General features: G+C 44.7%; 1 protein-coding gene across 1 annotated transcript in view; it reads right to left on the bottom strand.

Moving 5' to 3' along the window:
• Positions 1 to 3,495: 3,495 nt before the first annotated feature.
• Positions 3,496 to 19,593, bottom strand: part of RUFY2 (RUN and FYVE domain containing 2) — a 40,553-nt gene continuing 24,455 nt past the window's right edge. Inside the window, 11 exon segments of the mRNA XM_044660314.1 lie at positions 3,496 to 3,639; positions 3,736 to 3,813; positions 5,402 to 5,450; positions 7,278 to 7,372; positions 7,665 to 7,794; positions 8,913 to 9,032; positions 11,648 to 11,745; positions 12,372 to 12,539; positions 13,148 to 13,264; positions 15,022 to 15,123; positions 17,743 to 17,812. Of these exon segments, the coding sequence (XP_044516249.1) occupies positions 3,496 to 3,639; positions 3,736 to 3,813; positions 5,402 to 5,450; positions 7,278 to 7,372; positions 7,665 to 7,794; positions 8,913 to 9,032; positions 11,648 to 11,745; positions 12,372 to 12,539; positions 13,148 to 13,264; positions 15,022 to 15,123; positions 17,743 to 17,812 (1,171 nt within the window).

Below are 19,593 nucleotides of genomic sequence, written 5' to 3'. Positions count from 1 at the left end.
ACATTTAATTATAACTGACATAATTTAGAAGAGTTAGAAAAATGGTAGATTAAGAATTTTGTGTTAAACAATGGGGTAGAAATCCCAAGTGAAACAATAACAAAATGCCACTGCACAGGCATTTTTCCTGGAGTGTCACCCTCTCTTGTGTGACTAATCTGATGGTTTCTTGTCCTTTGCTGAAAGTGAACTTACAGTTAATTTTTCTGTGCAAAATATTCCTTAAAAGAGAACAAAACGTTAACGGTTAATTCATGTCATGGTATATAAACAAAACAGTTTTGATTTATGTTTTGTTTTTGCATCTGACATGTCTGAGATGTAAAGAAATACTTTGGTGAATACACTATGTGTGGTAAGGAAAAAGTGCTTTTTACCTTCATTCCCTTTAAGTCGATGTGGATTCTGCCCTCCCCCGAAATTTGATAACTTCTCAAATTTTACCCAGTACTGTCAACTGTGAACTCAATTACTGAATTTTGTCACCTGTTTTGCTAGTAATGTATATTTATGTAATAAATGTCAATGTGGGAGATAACGATGTTGCTGTCTGTTCTACGAGGATGTTTGTGTCACTTACTGACTGAAATATAAATATGGGTTACATCTTAGAACATACCTTACTCAAAAATTCAGAGGAAGTCATTGATGTATTAAATTTTTAAATGATTAAACTTTTTCTTAAATTTCTACCAACTTGAAACAATGCCAAGTATGTTATCAAGTAGATAATGCCACTGAGGTGGGGAGAGGGGGTGGTGAACCCCCTTAGAGCTTTCTATACTTATAACCATAGCTTATGTCTTCAGTCAAAAGATAAAATTTAAGATGCCTTTCCTGAAAACTAAACTGAGTCAACAGAAACAATTCAGAATGGATATTCCCTCTACCACCACAGATTAAAAAACCCCTGGGTTTTACTAGAGTGTAGTGAAAAAAAATTTAGCTAAGCATTCTACAATATATAGAATAAAGAAGCCAGTAATCAATTCAATTTGGATTGGAAAAGGGAGATTTCTCTTACAACAATTATACACAGTAAGGATTGTGATTTTTTTTCCAAGACCCAACCTGCTTGACTTTAAACCTGAACAAAACCCCCAGAACTGCTGCTTTACCCATATGCTGTTAATTCTTAAAACTTTTGATTATAAAAGGTTCTAAAAGTTCCCCCAAAACCCAATGACATTTCATTAAAGCAAACTTTGCATTATCTTTATTTACATTTACTCCCCCCAAAAAAACCATAAAAAAACGCTATATAGTTAGAACAAATGCAGATTCAAAGATTACTTGTTTTTGTGACAGCATGACATTCGTAGTGTTGGTTTGCCATAGCAGTGATTTTAATTTCTGAGAGAAGACTAAATTTAACTAAAATAGATGATCTTATGTTTTGTTCATTTCACATCAAGGGAGAATATTTTAAAGCATAATACAAATGTATACATGGAACCAAACGTATAACTGGGTTGGAATGACACATGCAATAATGAAGAGCTAAGAATTGGCTGTCTTATTTGCCAGCCTTGGTACAGAAACATGAATAGGTGAATATTTGAGCAATTTTGTTTTAAAGTACCCCAAAACTTGTCAAAGTATGGCAAATTACAGCTTGTCAAGAAGTGTGTGACAACCATAACTAAATCCAAGGTTCACTTCCTAAACCTGAAAGTAGTATTTTGAGATGTTACTAAGCTCCTCAAAGCACAAATAACTTCATTAAAAATGCCCTTTGGGACTGGACTAGATGTGGGACTTTTTTTCATGGTATTTGAGCAGCTCCCCGGGTGCCATTTCAAGTCAAGAAAAGCAGAAAACTTGTTTTCTTCTGGACTTCCAAATTGAATTGGTCCTTCCAGTTCATGGTATTGATTTCTCAATAGCATTCCCAGAAATGTAAAACAGCAATTGGCCAATGTAAAGTGCTCCACAAAACTTATTGAAATACTGGGTCAGCTCTATTTTTAAGTCCATTTTTAGGACTTTTTATAGGATTATCCAGTGATCTAAGCGATAATTTAGCTGCATAAAATTAATAGTCTGGAATGCAAAATGAAGTTTTGCAGTAGTATTCTATGCACATAAGAAAAAGATGGTTGAACTAACCCTGAAAACAAAGCCTTGATTCATTTGTCTCAAATGCAATCACAAACAATACTACCCTGAATGTTTTCTCTTGTGTGTTTAAAGTCCGAGGGGAGTAGTGTATACTCAGTTTCCAATTTAAAGTATTTTGACCTGAAATGGTACAAGCCTAAGCTTCATGATAATAGTTTTGCTTCATACTCAATGATTACAATAGTGGCACTGATATTAAAAATCCCTAAAGTGTACTTAATGTAATACTGCTAATACATTTTTAGGATTTATCTCAATACTCATATAAACTAACCTCCTGTACACCCAACAGGGGAGAACTCGGCACTCAGGAGAACTTTAGATGAGTTTTGATTCTGTGTCAATCTGGGCAATCTTCAGCGTATACAGAAGTGACCATCCGGGTTTCACAGTCACCAGTGGTAAAACTGGGCAGAATCCAGATTTCCCCTAAAAATTCCCTCTTGATAATGCCTCCAAATTTAAACTTTCTTATGTTCATATAAAAAGGTAGAGGTGACTGGCAAGTCAAAGGTAAAAAGTTGCTGACCTGGCACTTTGGGTTGGGGAAGGAACTGCCCCCAGGTCTGAGGGTGGGAGGTAAAAAGGAAACCGGCCATGTTTCACTTCCAAGACTAACGCTTCCCATCCTCTTTACAGCCCACTCCCCCAGGACAAAAAAGCTCCTGTTGGCAGTAGCAGCTATTATTAAAAGGTAGGAGGAGAAAATTTGATTTTCTAAACATAATAGGTTTTGGAGGAGCAACATGTTGGCCCGTAAATACTGATAAGTACCCTAATATGCTCTTTATTCTAACCATAACTCAATTGTTCACAGCCAGTAAGGGTTGTGATTAAAAATAGACACCGGCTCTTGGTAAAGGTCTGTAAAGTAGAAACACTCGCAAAATTGGTTTTCTCTTATGCACAGTATTTTTCTGAGAACTAGGAAGCTTATAAAGTGCATTTAAAAAGAATTGCAGGCACCATCGAAAAATAGCAACTCTATCAATTAGGCAGAATAGAACAAGCCCAATATTTTGGAAAGCTCTGAGATAAGGCAAACATCTTGTTTTGGGGATTCCATCTGTGTGGCCTTTAAAAGGCCTCCATGTTTGTGGTTATCAAATTTGTTACCCTCTAAATTCATTATCAATTAGGTCGAGTTATTTTCACTTATTTTAACTAACATTAAAGAAAAGTGCCTAGTCCAGGAAATCTCATCTCTGCAGGGGTAGCTAAAGGTATTTTGCTTAGAGATGGACATAAAAAGTGAACGTGAGTCGGCATTCCTGCAGCCTGACGTTAATGGTGTACCAGCAGACGGTGCAGAGCGCCCGGAGGGGCCACATTCCACATGCTTCACAGCCCAAGTCAGGGAGCCTGGCAGGTGGCTCAGGGCACGGTAGACGAGCATCTCTGGATCAGCAGAGCGTGGCAGGAATCGCACACTCGGACAGGCTTGGGGGACGAAGGCAAAGGCAGCTCGTTGTCCGAGCAGGCGTTACAGAAGATCTCCCCACAGTTCCGACAGTGGTGCTTTTTAAAGGAGAGAAGAAGGCGCTTATGGAGCCGCCCCGAGACTTCCTCCTGGCCTCCTGCCCAGCACAATCGGGTTTCCCCCTCCCAGCTTACCTTTCTCTTAGAAAGTGAGAATTCCTTTTCACACAACTTACAGTGGGTGGCTTCTTCATCTTTCAACCAAACTTGACCCTAGAGGAGAGAAAAGAGAAGGGGGTGACTGTCCTGAGCGGCCCACTCAGGAGCCCTGTGGGGGTGGGGGAAGGGTCTCCGCCATCCTGGCTGTCTCCCCTCCCCCAGGCCTGGCTGCATCATGTACCCCCTTAGTGGGGGGTGGGGAGAGAGAAAATGTCACTGCAGGATCCTGGCCCCATTGAGGGAAGGATGATCTGGAGGGGAAAATCTGTAATCAAAGGCCTGGAGGGCTGCGGAAGGAGCCAGACTGTCCGAGGATGAGACGACCACTCTGAGTCGCCAACACTGGTCACACCCTGGCTGGGCAGGCGCTGATGGTGCCCAACATGAGGGGGCAGAATGGGCGGGAGGGGGAGGCCCTGAATGTTCCACAGGAGTTTTGTTACTGTTCAGGCGGTTCAGTCATGTCTGACTCTTCATGACCCCATCTGGGGTTTTCTAGGCAAAGATGCCAGAGTGGTTTGCCATTTCCCTCTCCCACCCATTTTACAGATGAGGAAATGGAGACACGCGGGGAAGTTGCCCAGCTAGTGTGAAGCTGCGTGTGCCCTGGGGAGCCCCTCTGGCTCCAGGCCCGGCTGCTCCAAGTTCCCCCCCAAATGCAGAGAACTGAGCCGGGATGAGGTGGCTGCACTAGGGGTCATGGGCCTCTGGGAAGGCCACTCTACAAAGGGGACGCAGGAGGTCTGCTTTCCTGTAAATTTTATCATTCTTAAAAAACCCAAACTTTGATTGATTTACTTATTTTAAACCCTTCCCTTCCATCTTAGAATGAATACTGTGTATTTTCTCATAGGTGGAAGAGTGGAAAGGGTGGGCAATGGGGGTCAAGTGACTTGCCCAGGGTCACACAGCTGGGAAGTGGCTGAGGCCGGATTTGAACCTAGAACCTCCCATCTCTAGGCCTGACTCACTCCACTGAGCTACCCAGCTGCCCCCCAAAACCCAAACCTTTACCCTGGTCGCTCCCTTTCTCCCATGGCTGGGCTGGCCTTGAGCGGGGATCCTCGGGGTCGCCACCATCTTAGGGAAGAAGCGATCCTTTCTCACCCCAAATACTGAGCATTCGCTTCAGTGGGAGGAGGAGAGCGCTTTGTTTCAAAGGTTTCTCTGATTCCTTCTATTTTTTATCCCATCATCATTTCCAAAAGGCCGTCCTGACCGTGCTGGCAGGCAGGCAGACGAGGCTCTCTTGGGCAGGGCCGGGCACGACGCCCGAAAGCTAGCTCGGGGGCTCCAAGTTAAAGGCAAAGCCGTGGCTCCGGGCTGGCCCGCTGCTCCCGGTCTCGGGCACGTCCTGGTTGGGGGTTTGGAAAGTGCCCGCCGCGACAAGGGAGGACGCAGGCCAGCCCTGCCCCGTCGGGGTCGGCGGGCCTCGTGAGGCCTAGTTAGTGCGGGCCGGGCCGGGCCGTACCGAGCTCGGACACACGCAAGAGCGAGCAGACGGCGGCGCAGGGACTCGCTGAGGGCCCGAGGGCCGGGGCTGCCGGGGCGCCCTGCACAAAGAACGGGGTCTTACACACACACACACACACACACACACAAATACATATTCAATATCTGGAGGGAAAAAATGTCTACCAACCTGTAAAGCTTTGTTGGCCTCTTTTATATCTTCTATTTTAAGTTTCGATCTAAAAAGAAGAGAAAGCAGCCAAAATTGACTTCAGATACCTCCTGGCAGTGACCCCCCAGGAAGTCTCTGGGCCTCTACGCCGATCCCACATTTTAGAAGAAAAGGAGGCCGGGGAGGTCCGGGGACCAGCCAGAGGCGAGGCGCCTCCCGGGAGCGGCTGGGCTCAGCCAGGCATCTGTGTGCCGCGTCTCGGGGCTCCTCCCGTCTTCCAGGTCATCACAATGACAGAATCTCAGAACTGGAGGAAAGCTGTGCTGTGCCAGACAGACAGACTCTCCTCTAACCCCCGACCAGGATGTGGCTCTCCGGCTCCTGCTCTGGCCGACCCTCCCTCGACTCCCTCTAACAGGCTCCTGGCGGCCCCCCGCCCAGCCCTGCTCAGACCCTGGGCCTGGCCACCACCCTCCAGCGTGCCACCTACGTGTCGTGAACTCCAAAATGCCTCTATTGGGCCAGAATCTGGAGGCCTCCCGGCCTCGTCCTCTGCCTCACAGCCCCCAGCGCTGCCCTGAACCACCCTCTGCCCTCCCCTTCGGGGTGCCGACAGGGCCCTCCCTACAGCCTTTTCATGCCCCCGCCAGGGGTTTTTCCAGCCCCGCTCTGGCCTCCAGCCTCCCCAGCCTCTCCATCAGAGCCGGCACACCCTCCTGGAAGATGGGAGCCGGACGCCTTCTACACTGGCTTCCTCCTCTCCATTTCACATGAAGAGACGCCCACCCGGGCCCCTGGCAGGCGGCTGGCCCCCAGCCCGTGCCCTGGATTCTTCCCCGCTGCTCGGCCCTTCTCGGGAGACTGTCTGCAGGGCTTCCCGAACACCAAGTCCAGCTTCCGGCCTCCCCGTTCAGCCCAAAAGGCTTCCTCCACAGACGGCCGCCATGTCGGAGTCGCCAGACTCCAAGGCCTCCTCCCTCTTGACCCCTCAGCTGTCCTGATGGCCTCCTCACCCTCTGACCGTTCCTGCTTGGGCTCCTCTCCCAGACCCCAGCCGCTAGCTAGCCGGGAGTGGCCTCGTGAGGCCAAACCGCCGCCCATGCCCGTGTCCAGCCGTGACCTCTGGGCCTCTTAAACAGCCCGGCCTGAGATCTGGACTCATGTTAGCTTCGACAGGGGCTCCGAGCGTCCCCCCAACTCTCCTCCGACTCGGCCGTCCAGGCGCACCACCTTCCTGGGCTCCGTCCTCGCCCTGGCGCGTTCCCGGTCCGTCCTCCCCGCTCTGGCCAGGCCAGAGACCCCAGGGGCTCCCCAGGACTTGCCAGATGGAACGGAACCTCCTGCCGGCCTTCGAAGGCCTTCATGGCTGAGCTCCTCCTACCTGTCCCGGCTTCCTCCGTCTTGTGCTGGGCCGGCCCTCCGCGCACTCGCCTCCTCACGGTTCCTGGCACGGAGCCGTCGGCCTCCCCACTGCCTCCCGCTCCCCGGCTGTCCCCTCCCCCTCTCTGCCTCCCTGTGCCGACTCCCTTCCCGTGAGCCGCCACGTGGCCTCCCCACCAGACTCCCAGAGCTGGGGCTGCTGGCCGGCTGCCTTCTTTGGACCCAGCAGGCACTTCGGACATGCTAGTGACTGGCTGAAGCAAAGAAGAAAATGTCTAAAATATGGACCCGAGACCAGCTCCGACACCCCGTCTGGGCTCGGGGGAGAAGCCCAGTGGAGCTTGCTCGGGGCCTGCCTGCTTTCCAGCTTTCCTCCTCCTAAAAGCCCCATTCATTGGTTCACTTGCAGGTTTTACAATTTGTTTAAAAGGTTTAGATACCTATTTGTTGGTTCTGACCAGGTAGAGACTTTTAAAAGGGAACCATTTTACAGAAAATAAAAAAGAAAAGTTACTCGCTGAGCTTGTTGCCAAGTTCTTGAAGGGCTTGTTCCTGGTCCTGATATATTCTTTTCAATTGCTGATTTTCATTCTGGAGACTGAGAAATTCCTTCAGAAACAATGAAAAAAAAATATTGCATTGTCTATACATTACTCAACAACACACTAAGCGTTTAAGTAAAAAATGATTTTCCCGTAGATTTATTGCTACTCTATAACAGAGATAGGCTACCTACTGGCAGACCTCTATTAAACTGAGCAAAATATTTACACAAGTTAACACTTCCTATGCCCAAAACATTTTGTTACCACGCCTGGCTATGAAAATGACCATCTCTGATTCTTTCTTGAAAAGACACTAAAAATCTGAAATAAACTTTTAATGTTTTACCACGATGTACTTTTTTAAGACTAATGATTTGTTGTGTCTCATGTCTCAGGTGAGAGAGTGCGTCGTTCTCCTTCTGGAGGTCCTCTTGCAAAGTCTGCCTCCATTCCTTTTCAATCTTCAAATCTGTTTCCAACTGAGCCCTTCAGGCACAAAGAGAAACGGAACATCAGCGTTCAGGACAGGCAGTGACACGGATTTAGATATTTACCAAGGTCAGAAAAGGGCCCGGACAAGGAGGCAATTTGGTAATATTGTTTTAAATTTGATATACACTTAAAAAGTAAATCTGGGCAGAAGTTCATTTTCAGATAGAAAACACTTTTTCGCTTTCTATACTGTTATAGTGGCTGATATTGTTTTAAATTCACAATTAACTAGCATTTACATAGCATTTTAAGGATTGAAAAAGCCCTTTTATAAATGGCCAGTGCCATTTCTTCCAGAAATCTTTTCATTTTTGGCTTAGAACACATTGTTTTTTTCTTCATATTGAAATGTCTTATAGAAACAAAGTATTAGGAGAAAACTGGTTCATAGAATCACCACGTTAGAGCCGAAAGGAACCACAGAAGGGCCTAGGCCGACCCTCTCGTTTTACCGAAGAGGAAACTGAGGGCCAAACAGCCCAGCTGCTCGCCCAGAATCAGACCCTTATTAAGCCCCAAGGCAGGATGTACGAGGGTCATGCCATTGCAGAGCAGCTGCGGCGAGTCCTTCTGGGCCAGGAAGGCCTACTCCGCTCTCCAAGAACTGGCCTGCCTACATCAGGAATCTACTGGCCTTGTGGCCACTCGCGAAACAAAGAAAGGTCCCAAATCGTCTTAGTTAGCGAGTCTTGATTAGTCTTGTGCGAGTCCCTCCTTGATGGAATACGTACATTGTATTCTGGAGGGATGCAGTTAAACAACTCCAAGAACAATCAGCCCACAGACTGTCCTAGATGAAATAATGGCAGCATCAGGAGCCGCGGTCATTTTTATAAAATACTGGCAAACATCCATCAGTCCACAAAAACGGGTTCTAGGTATTGTGCTAGGCACTGGGGAAAGGAGGACCAGAACAAATCGGGCCTTTCCTGGTTCTGTTCTGTCGGGAGATAAGGGATGCCGGCCGGGGCCTGACTGCCATGATCAAGCGAGGCCATCAGGCCGAGCCTCGTGGAGGAGCCTCCGTGATAAGAGACCCACCCACACAAGCACCCCCCAACCCCACTCTCTCTCCAGATACTTCTTTGGATAAAAGGGAAGCGCAGACTCACAGTTGTGTCTCCTTTTGGCATATTTGTTTCTGTAGGCTGTCAGACTGACTCAGACATTCTTGTTCAAATTTCTCATCCTCATTCTTGGCTTCCATTTGAGCCTTCTCTGCTTGCTGCAATCTGGTGTAATTCAAATCAACTTTGGGTAAAACTGAGGCTAGAACTAGGGTGTAAAAGGGTGAAGAAGACAAATAAAAGAAAAATGGGGAAATAGAACCATTTCTAAATAAAAACAAAGTCTGGGGGAAACTTACAAACTCAAATGAGAAAGAGCCACACAGTGCCTAAAGATGGCCTCCGTGATTTTCATTATGCCGTAGAATACACCCAGGACACGGTCTTCAGATTCGCTTTATTTCTCATTTATGATTAACAATGCAAAGCAGTACAACTTTCATCGCTTCCATGGAGTTTGATCTAGGTTACAACCTAAGGATGGGCACCGCTGCCTTTGAGAACCCGCCAAGAAGAGCCCCTCCGTGAGCTTTGCTGGGCTCCGTGCTGGGGAGGGGGCCGCTGCGCACTAAGGCCAGGAGCAGAGGGCTGGGCCCACCCCACACAGCACAGAGCCCCAGCGGTGGCCCTTTCCCTGGCCTGACTGAATGACCCGGGGCGATGGGGATGGGGGAGGAGGGGGTTAAAGTAAACCATTTCTGTGGTCGCTGGCAATCTGGCTCCCTAGACTACACACATGCTCCCACCATCAAAATCATCAAAAATGATCAGCTCAAAATACTGTGTGTTTACCTTTCTTTCCTTATATGTTTAGGACTTTGCTTTCCTACTTTGAGGACTCAACTCTTTGCCATCCGTGCTTATTATCTCTGCCCTGCTCCCCCACAGCTTTTGCTATGAGAGATTTCAAAAACTGTGATTTTACAGTTCATTGTTTATTTTTAAAAGAAAGGCTCTCCAAAATATTCCTGGAAAATGGGACTCTAATTGGAAAGCGCAATAGAGATGGATGCCTAAGCAGTCACATTCCAGCTAGTTCATTTCCTTCAAAATTACAACGCTGGAGTCACAGAAACACATATTTTCCTGGCACTTCTGCAGGAGTTGCTATATCCCCAGGTGAATAAGGAAGGGAAACCACCATCCAATTTATGGATTTATCTGAAGGCCAAAACAAAATACAAATTCTGTAACATGTAAACTCTCCATAGCTTTCCTCTAAGGTGTGAGGGCATTTCTGTCAGGCCCAGCACAGCAGGCCTTAATGTTGTACTATCATTAAAGAAGGCTCAACAGAAGTGGCAAACATGAAAGATACTCCAGCACAAAGATGGCCAAGGTGTGGGAGTCAAACTGATATCTAAATATCAGGTGGAGCCATAAGAAGAAGAGAGTGCCAAAGGAAAGGAAATTTGGGTCAGCACAATGTGGAAACAAAGGTTGATTTGATTTTAAGCAATTTTATATTTTGCATTAAAAAATAGCAAGAAAATAAGGGGATTGTGTCTGGTAACCCTAACTTCCAATGGCTCGATCCTGGGAATTAGTCTGGGTGCAGTGAAGTTTGGGAGAGAATTCAAATCCACTGGCTCACTTCATGACAGGGTATTACCACAGCAAAGAGAGTCCCGGGGCTTCCTAACACCCTTTTATAATATCTCATAGCATCTTTTTTTATATTTAACAAGTTGTACAAATGCAAACACCCTCTTAGAATTTTTAGATGCAGCAGGCATGAGGTGGCTTCAGAAAGATATATCTTTGACCAGTTTGTACTGGGGCTGCGTGTCACTGCTGGCACACTTGACAAATGACATTGCAATAGTCCTAGTTTGAGTTAACAGATCTTTATCACTTCAGGATGGGATGGACAGAAATAAAAGGCAAGAGAGAAGTAATAAAAATGTCCAAAATGTAAAAATTGGGATAAAAGAAACAAAACAAAAAAGAAAAGAAAAAAAAAGAAGAAAGAAAAGAGGATGTCAATAAAAGAATATTCATGTCAATAAAGCTTTAATAGTTATGTTTTTCATCGGTAGATTCAAAGAAAGCAATGGTAAGACATATGTTGACACCAATATGACAGGGTAATGGAGGTCGATTACATTTTCCAACAATAAAAATGAAATTTCCACCTACAAATGATTAAATATCTAAACAAACCTTTGTTACTCTTGACCTAGATGGATTTTATTTGAACATCTTTAAGCATCTTTTTCTCTTATTAAGAGTCTGTACATCATTAGTTAAATGCTCCAAATGGTTTTACAAACTTGAATGTAAGATATTTGGCATAGAGGTAGACCAAATACTTCAGAATCAAACCCCTAACACCTGAGTGACTAATATTATTTAAAATGGAAGAAATAACTGATGGCATTTTGCCATGGCTGGGGAAGGTGACTATAAGAGCTCAAAGAGACTTAAGAGATCATCCAGTCCAAAGCCCTCCTTTCTTAGATGAGGAAATGAGCAGAAAGAAACACAACTTCAATGCCAACTCAGAATGCCTGTTTCTAGAGAAGCACATGCTGCGAGACAGTGGAGATGGCAGGCAAGAGGCGCAAGTCAGAGACCTCCTTTTACCCTGGGTTTTCTTCTTCATGAGGCAATTATTTCCAAACAAAAAAACCCAATGGTAAAATCCTGCCAGTCTCTTCCAAACAGGTCACTGACCTAAAACCTTCCTAAAAAGGCAGCTGGGTGACAAGGTGGCAGGGTGCAGTCAGGGAAAACGAGTGAAAGGGATGAAAAAGAAGCCAGTGCTGGGGATGCCCTACCTTTGCTCCAGCTGTTTCATGGCAGCAGTGATCTTATTGGTCTTATCCTCCAGTCGACCAATTATTTCATTCTTTTCTTTCATTCCCTCTTCAGAACCCTAGTTGAGAACATTAAAGCTGCATTAATTTGAGGATTACTAAATTCTAAACATACAATATGGTTGTTTTTTACCAGATTGTTTTGTTATTAGAGTAAAATGACTCCTATTTTTAGTACGGTCACTCTCTACAACACAAAGTAGTAGTATTAAGTATTTAAACCCAAATCAGGTGATTCTCTGCAGCTTTTACAGTGACTGGCCCCATGATCTGATCAGAACAGAAAAGATGGCAGATTGTAGTATCACAAGAACTAAAGAAGCCATTCTAATGTTTATATTTGAATGTTGCTCCCACAGTCGGTCTTAGTTTTAAGCACTGTGTCTTCCCTAGTGCAGAGTAAATAGAGAAAAGTCATTAATGCTTAAAAAAGGATTCCCTGGTCATTATCATCTACCTAAAATCACCCTTTTTTCTTCTTAGTCATGGGGACGCATTCTCATAGTGCTTACAAAGCGCTTTCACTCTCCTCTTCCATGTGCTCCTCCCATCCCAAGGGCCCCTGAAGTGGGTGCTGTTGAAAGGGTGAGCCTTGCATCTGGCACCCTCAGCCTCCTCCTCGGGGGAGGCTCTGGGCCTGCCTCTGAGCCCAGGAGCCAAGGGGAGGTGGGGGCTGGGCCTCTACCTGCAGCTTCTGGTACATCTCAATGTTAATGGCTTTCACGTCCTCCAGCTGCTGGCGAAGACCTATCAGTGTGTCCTGCTTCTCATGGATGTCTTTTTCCAACAGCTTCATGGCGAGCTCAATCTCGTGTTTCATGCTCACTTGCACCATGAGCTCATTCTCCACATCCTGCAAAGTGAGCACACGCAGAGCTCAGGGGGGCTCGGAGATGCCATGGGTAAAGGGGGTGGGAAGCCCCATCCCCAGCCTCAGCCTCCAGCCCTCCTGCCACCGCCTTGCTTTGTGCTCACATCCTGATGGCGGCACCACCTAGCTGGGACTGAGGAGCAGAGGGCTCATCTTATGTAATTGTTTATCTTTCCTAGCATCTAGCACAGGGCACACCGCAAGTACTTGAGTGTTTTAAAAGGCAAACATGAGCGGAACAGAGCTGTTTCTAGCACTGGATTTTCAAACAAGGCTAACTTCCGGTGAACACAAATGAAGTTCTATCTGGGAATCTCCCCCACAAAGATGGAGGCTGACGCTGATGGTGACATCTTCGGCCTTAGAAAGCGCTTTCTGCATATTGTTTTTTAACTCCTGGCTCACAGATCCCCCGCCTTGGGGAGAGGCTACCAGTGCAGAACATGGACACGCTGTGCCAGATGCAGTCACCGTCTGCCCCAAACCTGGCGGACTGTCTGCTACAAAGCGGGGCTCTCCGAGAGGGGAAAAACACCAGAAGATGAACATCCTGTAACGGGAAGCCTCTCTGCCCGACGACGCAGCCTCACCTGTCGCAGCTGAGACTCCTCTCGGAGCTGTCTGCGTGCCTCATTGTACATGTCGTCCAGGCCCTGGCGAGACTGTTTGTACGTCTGCAGCTCAGTTTCCACATCGACTTTTGTCACCTGTGAAAGAGCCAAACAAAGGGTCGGATTCTAGCCCTGCGCTTCCTCTAAGGGGCGCGCTCTGAGAGGAGACGCCGCCGCCACCCGCGAGGAGGCCACAGCGGGAACAATCAGAAGCTCATGAACGCAGCCACCGGCTGTTGGATACACATGAAGATCCCAGCAATGTGGCCGAGAACTGACTATTTGACAAAAACTACTGGGAAAGACCCAGCATGCGGCCTCAGAGACCCGCGTCTCACGGCTCAGACTAAGCGCTGCTCCACGTGGGTCCGTGAGCTAGCCGTAAAGGTGAGCGGCCCCCAGAGGAGGGCAGCCACGCTGGCCCTCCCGCAAGGCTGCTCTGGGCCAAGTGCTCACTGAAGCACCCCCAGCACGGATCCCCAATCCATGTTTCTCAGCTTGCTCCCGTCTGGAATAGCAGCCTGGCATCGTCCTGTGGGAAGCACCTCAGCAGTACCCTGTGGGGCAGGAACCCCTCCAGCACGCTGTGACGCTTCCTCAGGGCTTGAGCCTCTCGGAAAGTCTTTCTCTTGGTCCCTCTCTTCCGCCTGGGCCTTCTCCATCTCTCCTGCCCTCTTAGCTCACTCTCTCTACCGCAGGCTGACTCTCGCTCTCCACAGCTACCACGGCCCTCCTATCCAACCCCTCATCCCCGGGCCTCCCACACGTGGCGCCGGGGCAGGGACCCGGCCACACACGGCACGTGACATCATAAACAAAGTCAAGGCAATGCAAGAGATTACAGATCAGATTCAGGCATGATCGAACAAGAAACAGATTCATAGAAGGCAAAGTGGGAAATTTTAATGATATAAAATTAAAAAGGTTTTGCATACACAAAACGAAAGGAGCTAAAATGAAGAGAAAAACAGGAAATTGAGAAGAAAATCTTTGCAGTAAGTTTCTCTGATAAATGTTTTATTTCTAAGCCAGATAGGGAACTGAGGTAAATTGATAAGAGCAAGAGTCATTTGCTAATTGATAAATGGGCAAAAGATATGAACAGAAAATTCTGTGATTCTTTATCACACCTATCAGTTAAGCTAAGTTAACGAAAAAGGAACCTGACAAACGCTGGAGAGGAGGTGGAAAAACTGGTACATTGATGTACTGGGAATAAGTCTAGCCATTTTTTAAAGCATTTTGGAAATATGCCCCCAAAGCTATTAAAATGTGCCTACCCTCTGAGCAGCAATAACTCCTCTAGGCCTATACCCCAAGGAGATCAAAGAGAGAGGATGAAAACCCCGTGAACAAAAATATTTATAGCAGCTCTTTTCATGGTGGCAAAGGACTGGAAAGTGATGGGATACGTATCAATTGGGGAACAGCTGAACAAGTTATAGCATATGAATACGACAGAATGCTATTGTGCTGTAAAAAAAAAAGTATAAACTGATGCACAAAATGAGCAGAGCCAGGAGGATAATTTATACAATAGCAACATTACTGTAAAGACAAACAACTCTGAGAGACTTGGGAACTCTGATCGGTATGAGGAAAGCCACAATTCCAGAGAACTCATGATGAGATATACTACAGAGAAACTTCCAGATAAAGAAGTGGTGGATTCAGAGCAAAGACTGAGGTCTGACTCCTCAGACACGGGCAATGTAGGCATAGGTGATATTTGTATCAGGCTTTGCTTTTCTTGATTTCTTATTGGGGGGGGGGGGGGGGATTTGTGAAGCAGAGAATTCCAAGTGGAAAATAGAACTGAATTTCAAAAAGGAAAGTGTTTGTTTGACATGTACCTCTAAATGTTGTTGTGTTTTCATTAAGATCAGTTTGTTTTCACTTCGTAACTGATGGTTCTCTTCTTGGAGTTTAATGATATTGTTCTTTGCTATTGCTAACTACATAAGAAGAGAAAGGGACAAGAAGAGAGAACATTAACATCTTTTTTGTGAAAAATTATTCATTGAAAATCATTACTAAAATCTCTTTAAACTTGTTCCCTCACATAGGATTTATTCATGTGCTCCATGTAGCTCCCCCCATCTCCCAACAAGTTATGCTCAGAAATATAAATTGGGAAAAATAAAATCCTCAAAGAAGTTTTTTATTTCCACACACAGAATCAAAGGATGACTTAGGGCTTGAAGAGCCATTAAAGACTGTCTGGTCTAGTTGAGGTTCAGAGAGTAGTCTGAGTAATAAGTAGTAAGGTTCACTGCTCACAGACTTGGTGCTGGCAGGGACCTCAGAACTTATCTAGTCAAACCACCTCAGTGTTCTACAGATGAAGAAATTGAGGCTCAGAGGGGTAAAATAACTTCCCAGAGTCATGCAGGCAGCAAAGCACAAAACTAAGATTCAAACCCGGGTCCTCTGACTTTAAAATCAAGGATTTCTCCATACTATAGCTCAATGGATGCCTCTCCTCCCCATCAGAGGGGCAGCTGGGATGGCTTAATGGATAGGGTGCCAGGCCTGGAGTCGGGAAGACTCATCTTACTGAGTTCAAATCCAGCTTCAGACATTAGTTGTGTGACCTTGAGCAAGTCATTTAACCCTTGGGTTGGCTCAGTTTCCTTAACTGTAAAATGAGCTGAAGGAAATGGCAAACCATTCCAGTATCTCTGCCAAGAAAACCCCCAAAAAGGGGTCACTGAGAGTCAGACCATGACTTTAATGACTGAACAACAAAACATCCCTGTTGGAAACTTCAAAAGCAACAGCTTCCTCCTTGTACCAGTTCTTTATTTTCACCTCACCCCCACCTCAATCCAAACCCAGTGGAATTGTACCTTGCTCTTGTAACCTCCCTCCCTCTTCCTTATACCCTAGCAAGAAAGCAAGAAGGGGCAGGAAGGAACTACGGCCTCCACTTAATAAAAATGTCTCCTACTCTTAAATCAAATACAAACTAAAGGGGTGATACTAAACTTTGTTCTACTGTTAGTCTTTACTTCTTATATTCATTCAGTTATGTGAATATTGGGAAATTGAATGTCAATTCAAATAGGTGATAAGTAGCAAAGTATCTGGTAATTACACCAAAACTACTTTGATAACCATCAGGACCTGAAATCATTTCCAATGTTCAGTCCTTTAGCAGGTGCATTTTTAAACAATTTTATCTATTGTGAGACTCAAAAACTCAATACAAAAGTTCACAGCGTCAATTTAAGGACAAAGGAAGAACCAGAGGCCAAGAGGAAAAATCGGCACTCTTGGCTCCTTGATTTATACAAGGCAGCCCCCTCTAGTAGCAACGAGTCTATGGGGGCAGGCAGCTCGGCGCCTCAGTGGAGAGAGGTTCAGGCCTGGAGACGGGAGATCCTGGGTTCTGGCCTCAGACACTTCCTAGTGTGTGACCGGGGCAAGTCACTTAACTCCAAGAGCCTATCCCTTATTTCTCTCCTACCTGGGAACCAATACTCAATACTGATTCTGAGGCAGAAGGAAGGGGTATTAAAAGAAAACAGTCTATGGGAGTTTATATGGCAAGTCTCTGGGACCAGACAGAATTACCACCCTGGCATGTCTCCATGTTACTATAAGAGCTCAAAAAATGAGAATGTCTCTTCAATCAACATTTCTTTATTGAGTAATTAAATTTCTAAAAATTTTGCTTGAAGAATCTTAAATTGAAATTTCCCAAGAGGCCTAAAAGTGTCAGAAGTATTGAAGACATGTATTAAATAGTCCATTTTTCTCTAATGTCACTTTAGGAATTTACCCATAAAAGTATAATTAGGATAAACACTTAAAACAAAGTCAAATTATCTTAAGCTCTCTAACATAAGGCCTAAAAAAATCTAGACCAACTCTAAAAACATTGAGTTCCAAGTCAGAACAAATTTTAATTAAAATAAAAAATAAGTTCTAAGGCAGTCAGTATATTTCTTCCTGTATTTACTATTCATATGAACTCAATCATTGTGGGAATAGGACCATTTTGTGGGCTAATAGGCTTTTCTTCAAATTATTGATAAAGCTTCCTAAATTGGGAATGAATTGAGAGACCTGGGTTCCAATCTGGTTTTGCCTCAAACTAGCCCAGGGACCAAGGAATATCCACTAATACAAAATGCCACACGAGGCCATTCTAGTAACAACAGGGGGAAATAATTGTACAATAATGCTTGTGGATAAAGTCTTTTGGCTAGACTAAATGGACAAATCTATTTATTAAAACAATATGACTATAAGGAAGCCTCTAGCTACAGGAGACGTGGCATTTAATTACAATTATAAATGAGTTAAAGGTTGAAGGGTTTGGTGCCTTATTTTCAATGCCCCAAAGTATTCTTTAGGAGACTCATTTCCAAAAGCGGAATTACTCAAGTATCTCTAAGGCCTACCAGGAGGAGCCTGGTTCCTATTTTCCCTGGGATTTAATGACAGTTGTCTCTATCACAGATATCACCCAATTTAGCTTTTGTAAGAGCTTACACAAAGCTCATGCATATAATGAAAAGGATCACCAGGTCTGTGAAATAAAGTTAAACATTACTGGACATCAATACCTCTTCAATCAGTCTAGTGTTTGACTTTTCTAATGAATCAACTCTTGAATGGAGGCTGCTGACTGTGCTGCTGAAATGATAAAAAAAATTATCATTTAATTACAACAAACTCAAAGAGGTAAACCCATATGTTATGCCAAACCCAAATGTTGGTTGGCATGAGCCAACTTCCCAGCCCAGACTGTTGTTCGGGAAATATTTTATTTACTTGGATCCTGATTTCATTTCTTGCTTCACTAGGAGAGCAATAACTCTACAACCAAAGCTTTCATATACTTTGCATTCCAATTTTTTTTTACAGTTTCTTGTTGCTTCATAACTCCCTCCCCCTTTGGGTTATATTATCTGTACTTGATATTAGTACAAAGTTGTATTCTGGAAATTCTAAACAGGGTAAACTTAGATATCATTAAATACTATTAAAACACAGAAATATGGTTCATATCTGGGTATATATGTTTGAACCAAAAGAATTAGAGTTGGAAGAAACCTAAGACAGCCCATAATCCAATGATCTCCTTTTTACTGCTGAAGAAATGGAGTCTCAGAGAGGTTACAAGTCATAAAATTAGTAACAGACTGTCAAAATTCTTGGGCAAGAATCTATATTTCCACTCTAAATCTAAAAAGGGTTTAAATTAAATTTAAAGGGTTTAGTCTTAAATCACAGACATGTTTTTGATATCTCTATAACGCCCAAAGAGGTCTTCCGAATTGACCCCGGGGTTGGAAAATATGGATGAGAAGAGTCCTGAAATCTCTAAGCATCAGGACAGCTGGTCTGTAGAAACAAGATGCCAATTACTGCTCTAGAAAATGTTAGCATAACCCACTGGTACTTTTCCGTATGTCTGAGATTGATTAGCTTCTGTGTTCAATGTTTAGCTTCACTCCTTTTTGGTATGATTCCAACTGATCTCTAATGACATGTTACATACAAAGGAAGGGTTCAGATATTTAACAACCTTACAACTGTCTCACCAAACAAGCTGAAGAGTATGTTAATTTGAGACTAAAAGAAGAAAAGCTTCAGATTCTGGTTATTCCATCATTCCTCTTCAGCAGTTCATAAATAAAGGATTCATAAAGGCATCCGGATTGCAGCCATCCTTTGACATGATTCAAAGACCTGAACAACAGGGCAGGATTCTATTCTTCTATGCTTAGGGCAAAGTGGCCTCGCCTTTGTTCCTCAAATATGCTCCCCCCTCCCTAGCTTTGCTTATATTATTGCTTACCCTCACATGTCCTTCTTTCCCCTCTTTTACTTATTGAACCCTTATCTATCTTTTAAAGTCCATACCAAATGCTATTTTCTCCAAGAAGTGTTCCCTGATCTCCCTAGACAGTCATTAATGCCCATTTCCTTCTGAACATGAACAATATGTTGTTATACATTTCTCAAAGGTACTTGTCATGTAATATTATAGATGACAACTATTCCCCTCTTACACTAAAAGTGCTAGGAGGCCACAAATTCTGCCCTCTCTACATGTGATATCTATCCCAAAGTCTGGCACAGTATTCTTACACAATACAGGTGGCTTAATGTTTGCAGAATAATACATGTATATAAATATAAAGGATGCATTTGAAAACAGTTTTGACTCTGTATCTTTATAAGGTCAATAGTAAAAATGTATCTTATTATATCTGTCAACTGTTTCTTAAAACAATTAAAGAAGGGGCAGCTGGGTAGTTCAGTGGATTGAGAGTCAGGCCTAGAGACGGGAGGTCCTGGGTTCAAATCTGACCTCAGCCACTTCCCAGCTGTGTGACCCTGGGCAAGTCACTTGACCCCCATTGCCTAATCTTACCACTCTTCTGCCTTGGAGCCAATACATGGTATTG

The sequence above is a fragment of the Gracilinanus agilis genome, chromosome 2 (assembly GCF_016433145.1).
Source record: "Gracilinanus agilis isolate LMUSP501 chromosome 2, AgileGrace, whole genome shotgun sequence".
Classification (NCBI taxonomy): Eukaryota; Metazoa; Chordata; class Mammalia; order Didelphimorphia; family Didelphidae; genus Gracilinanus; species Gracilinanus agilis.
Note: the sequence above shows the minus strand (reverse complement) of the source record. Positions and strands in the feature narration are given on the sequence as shown.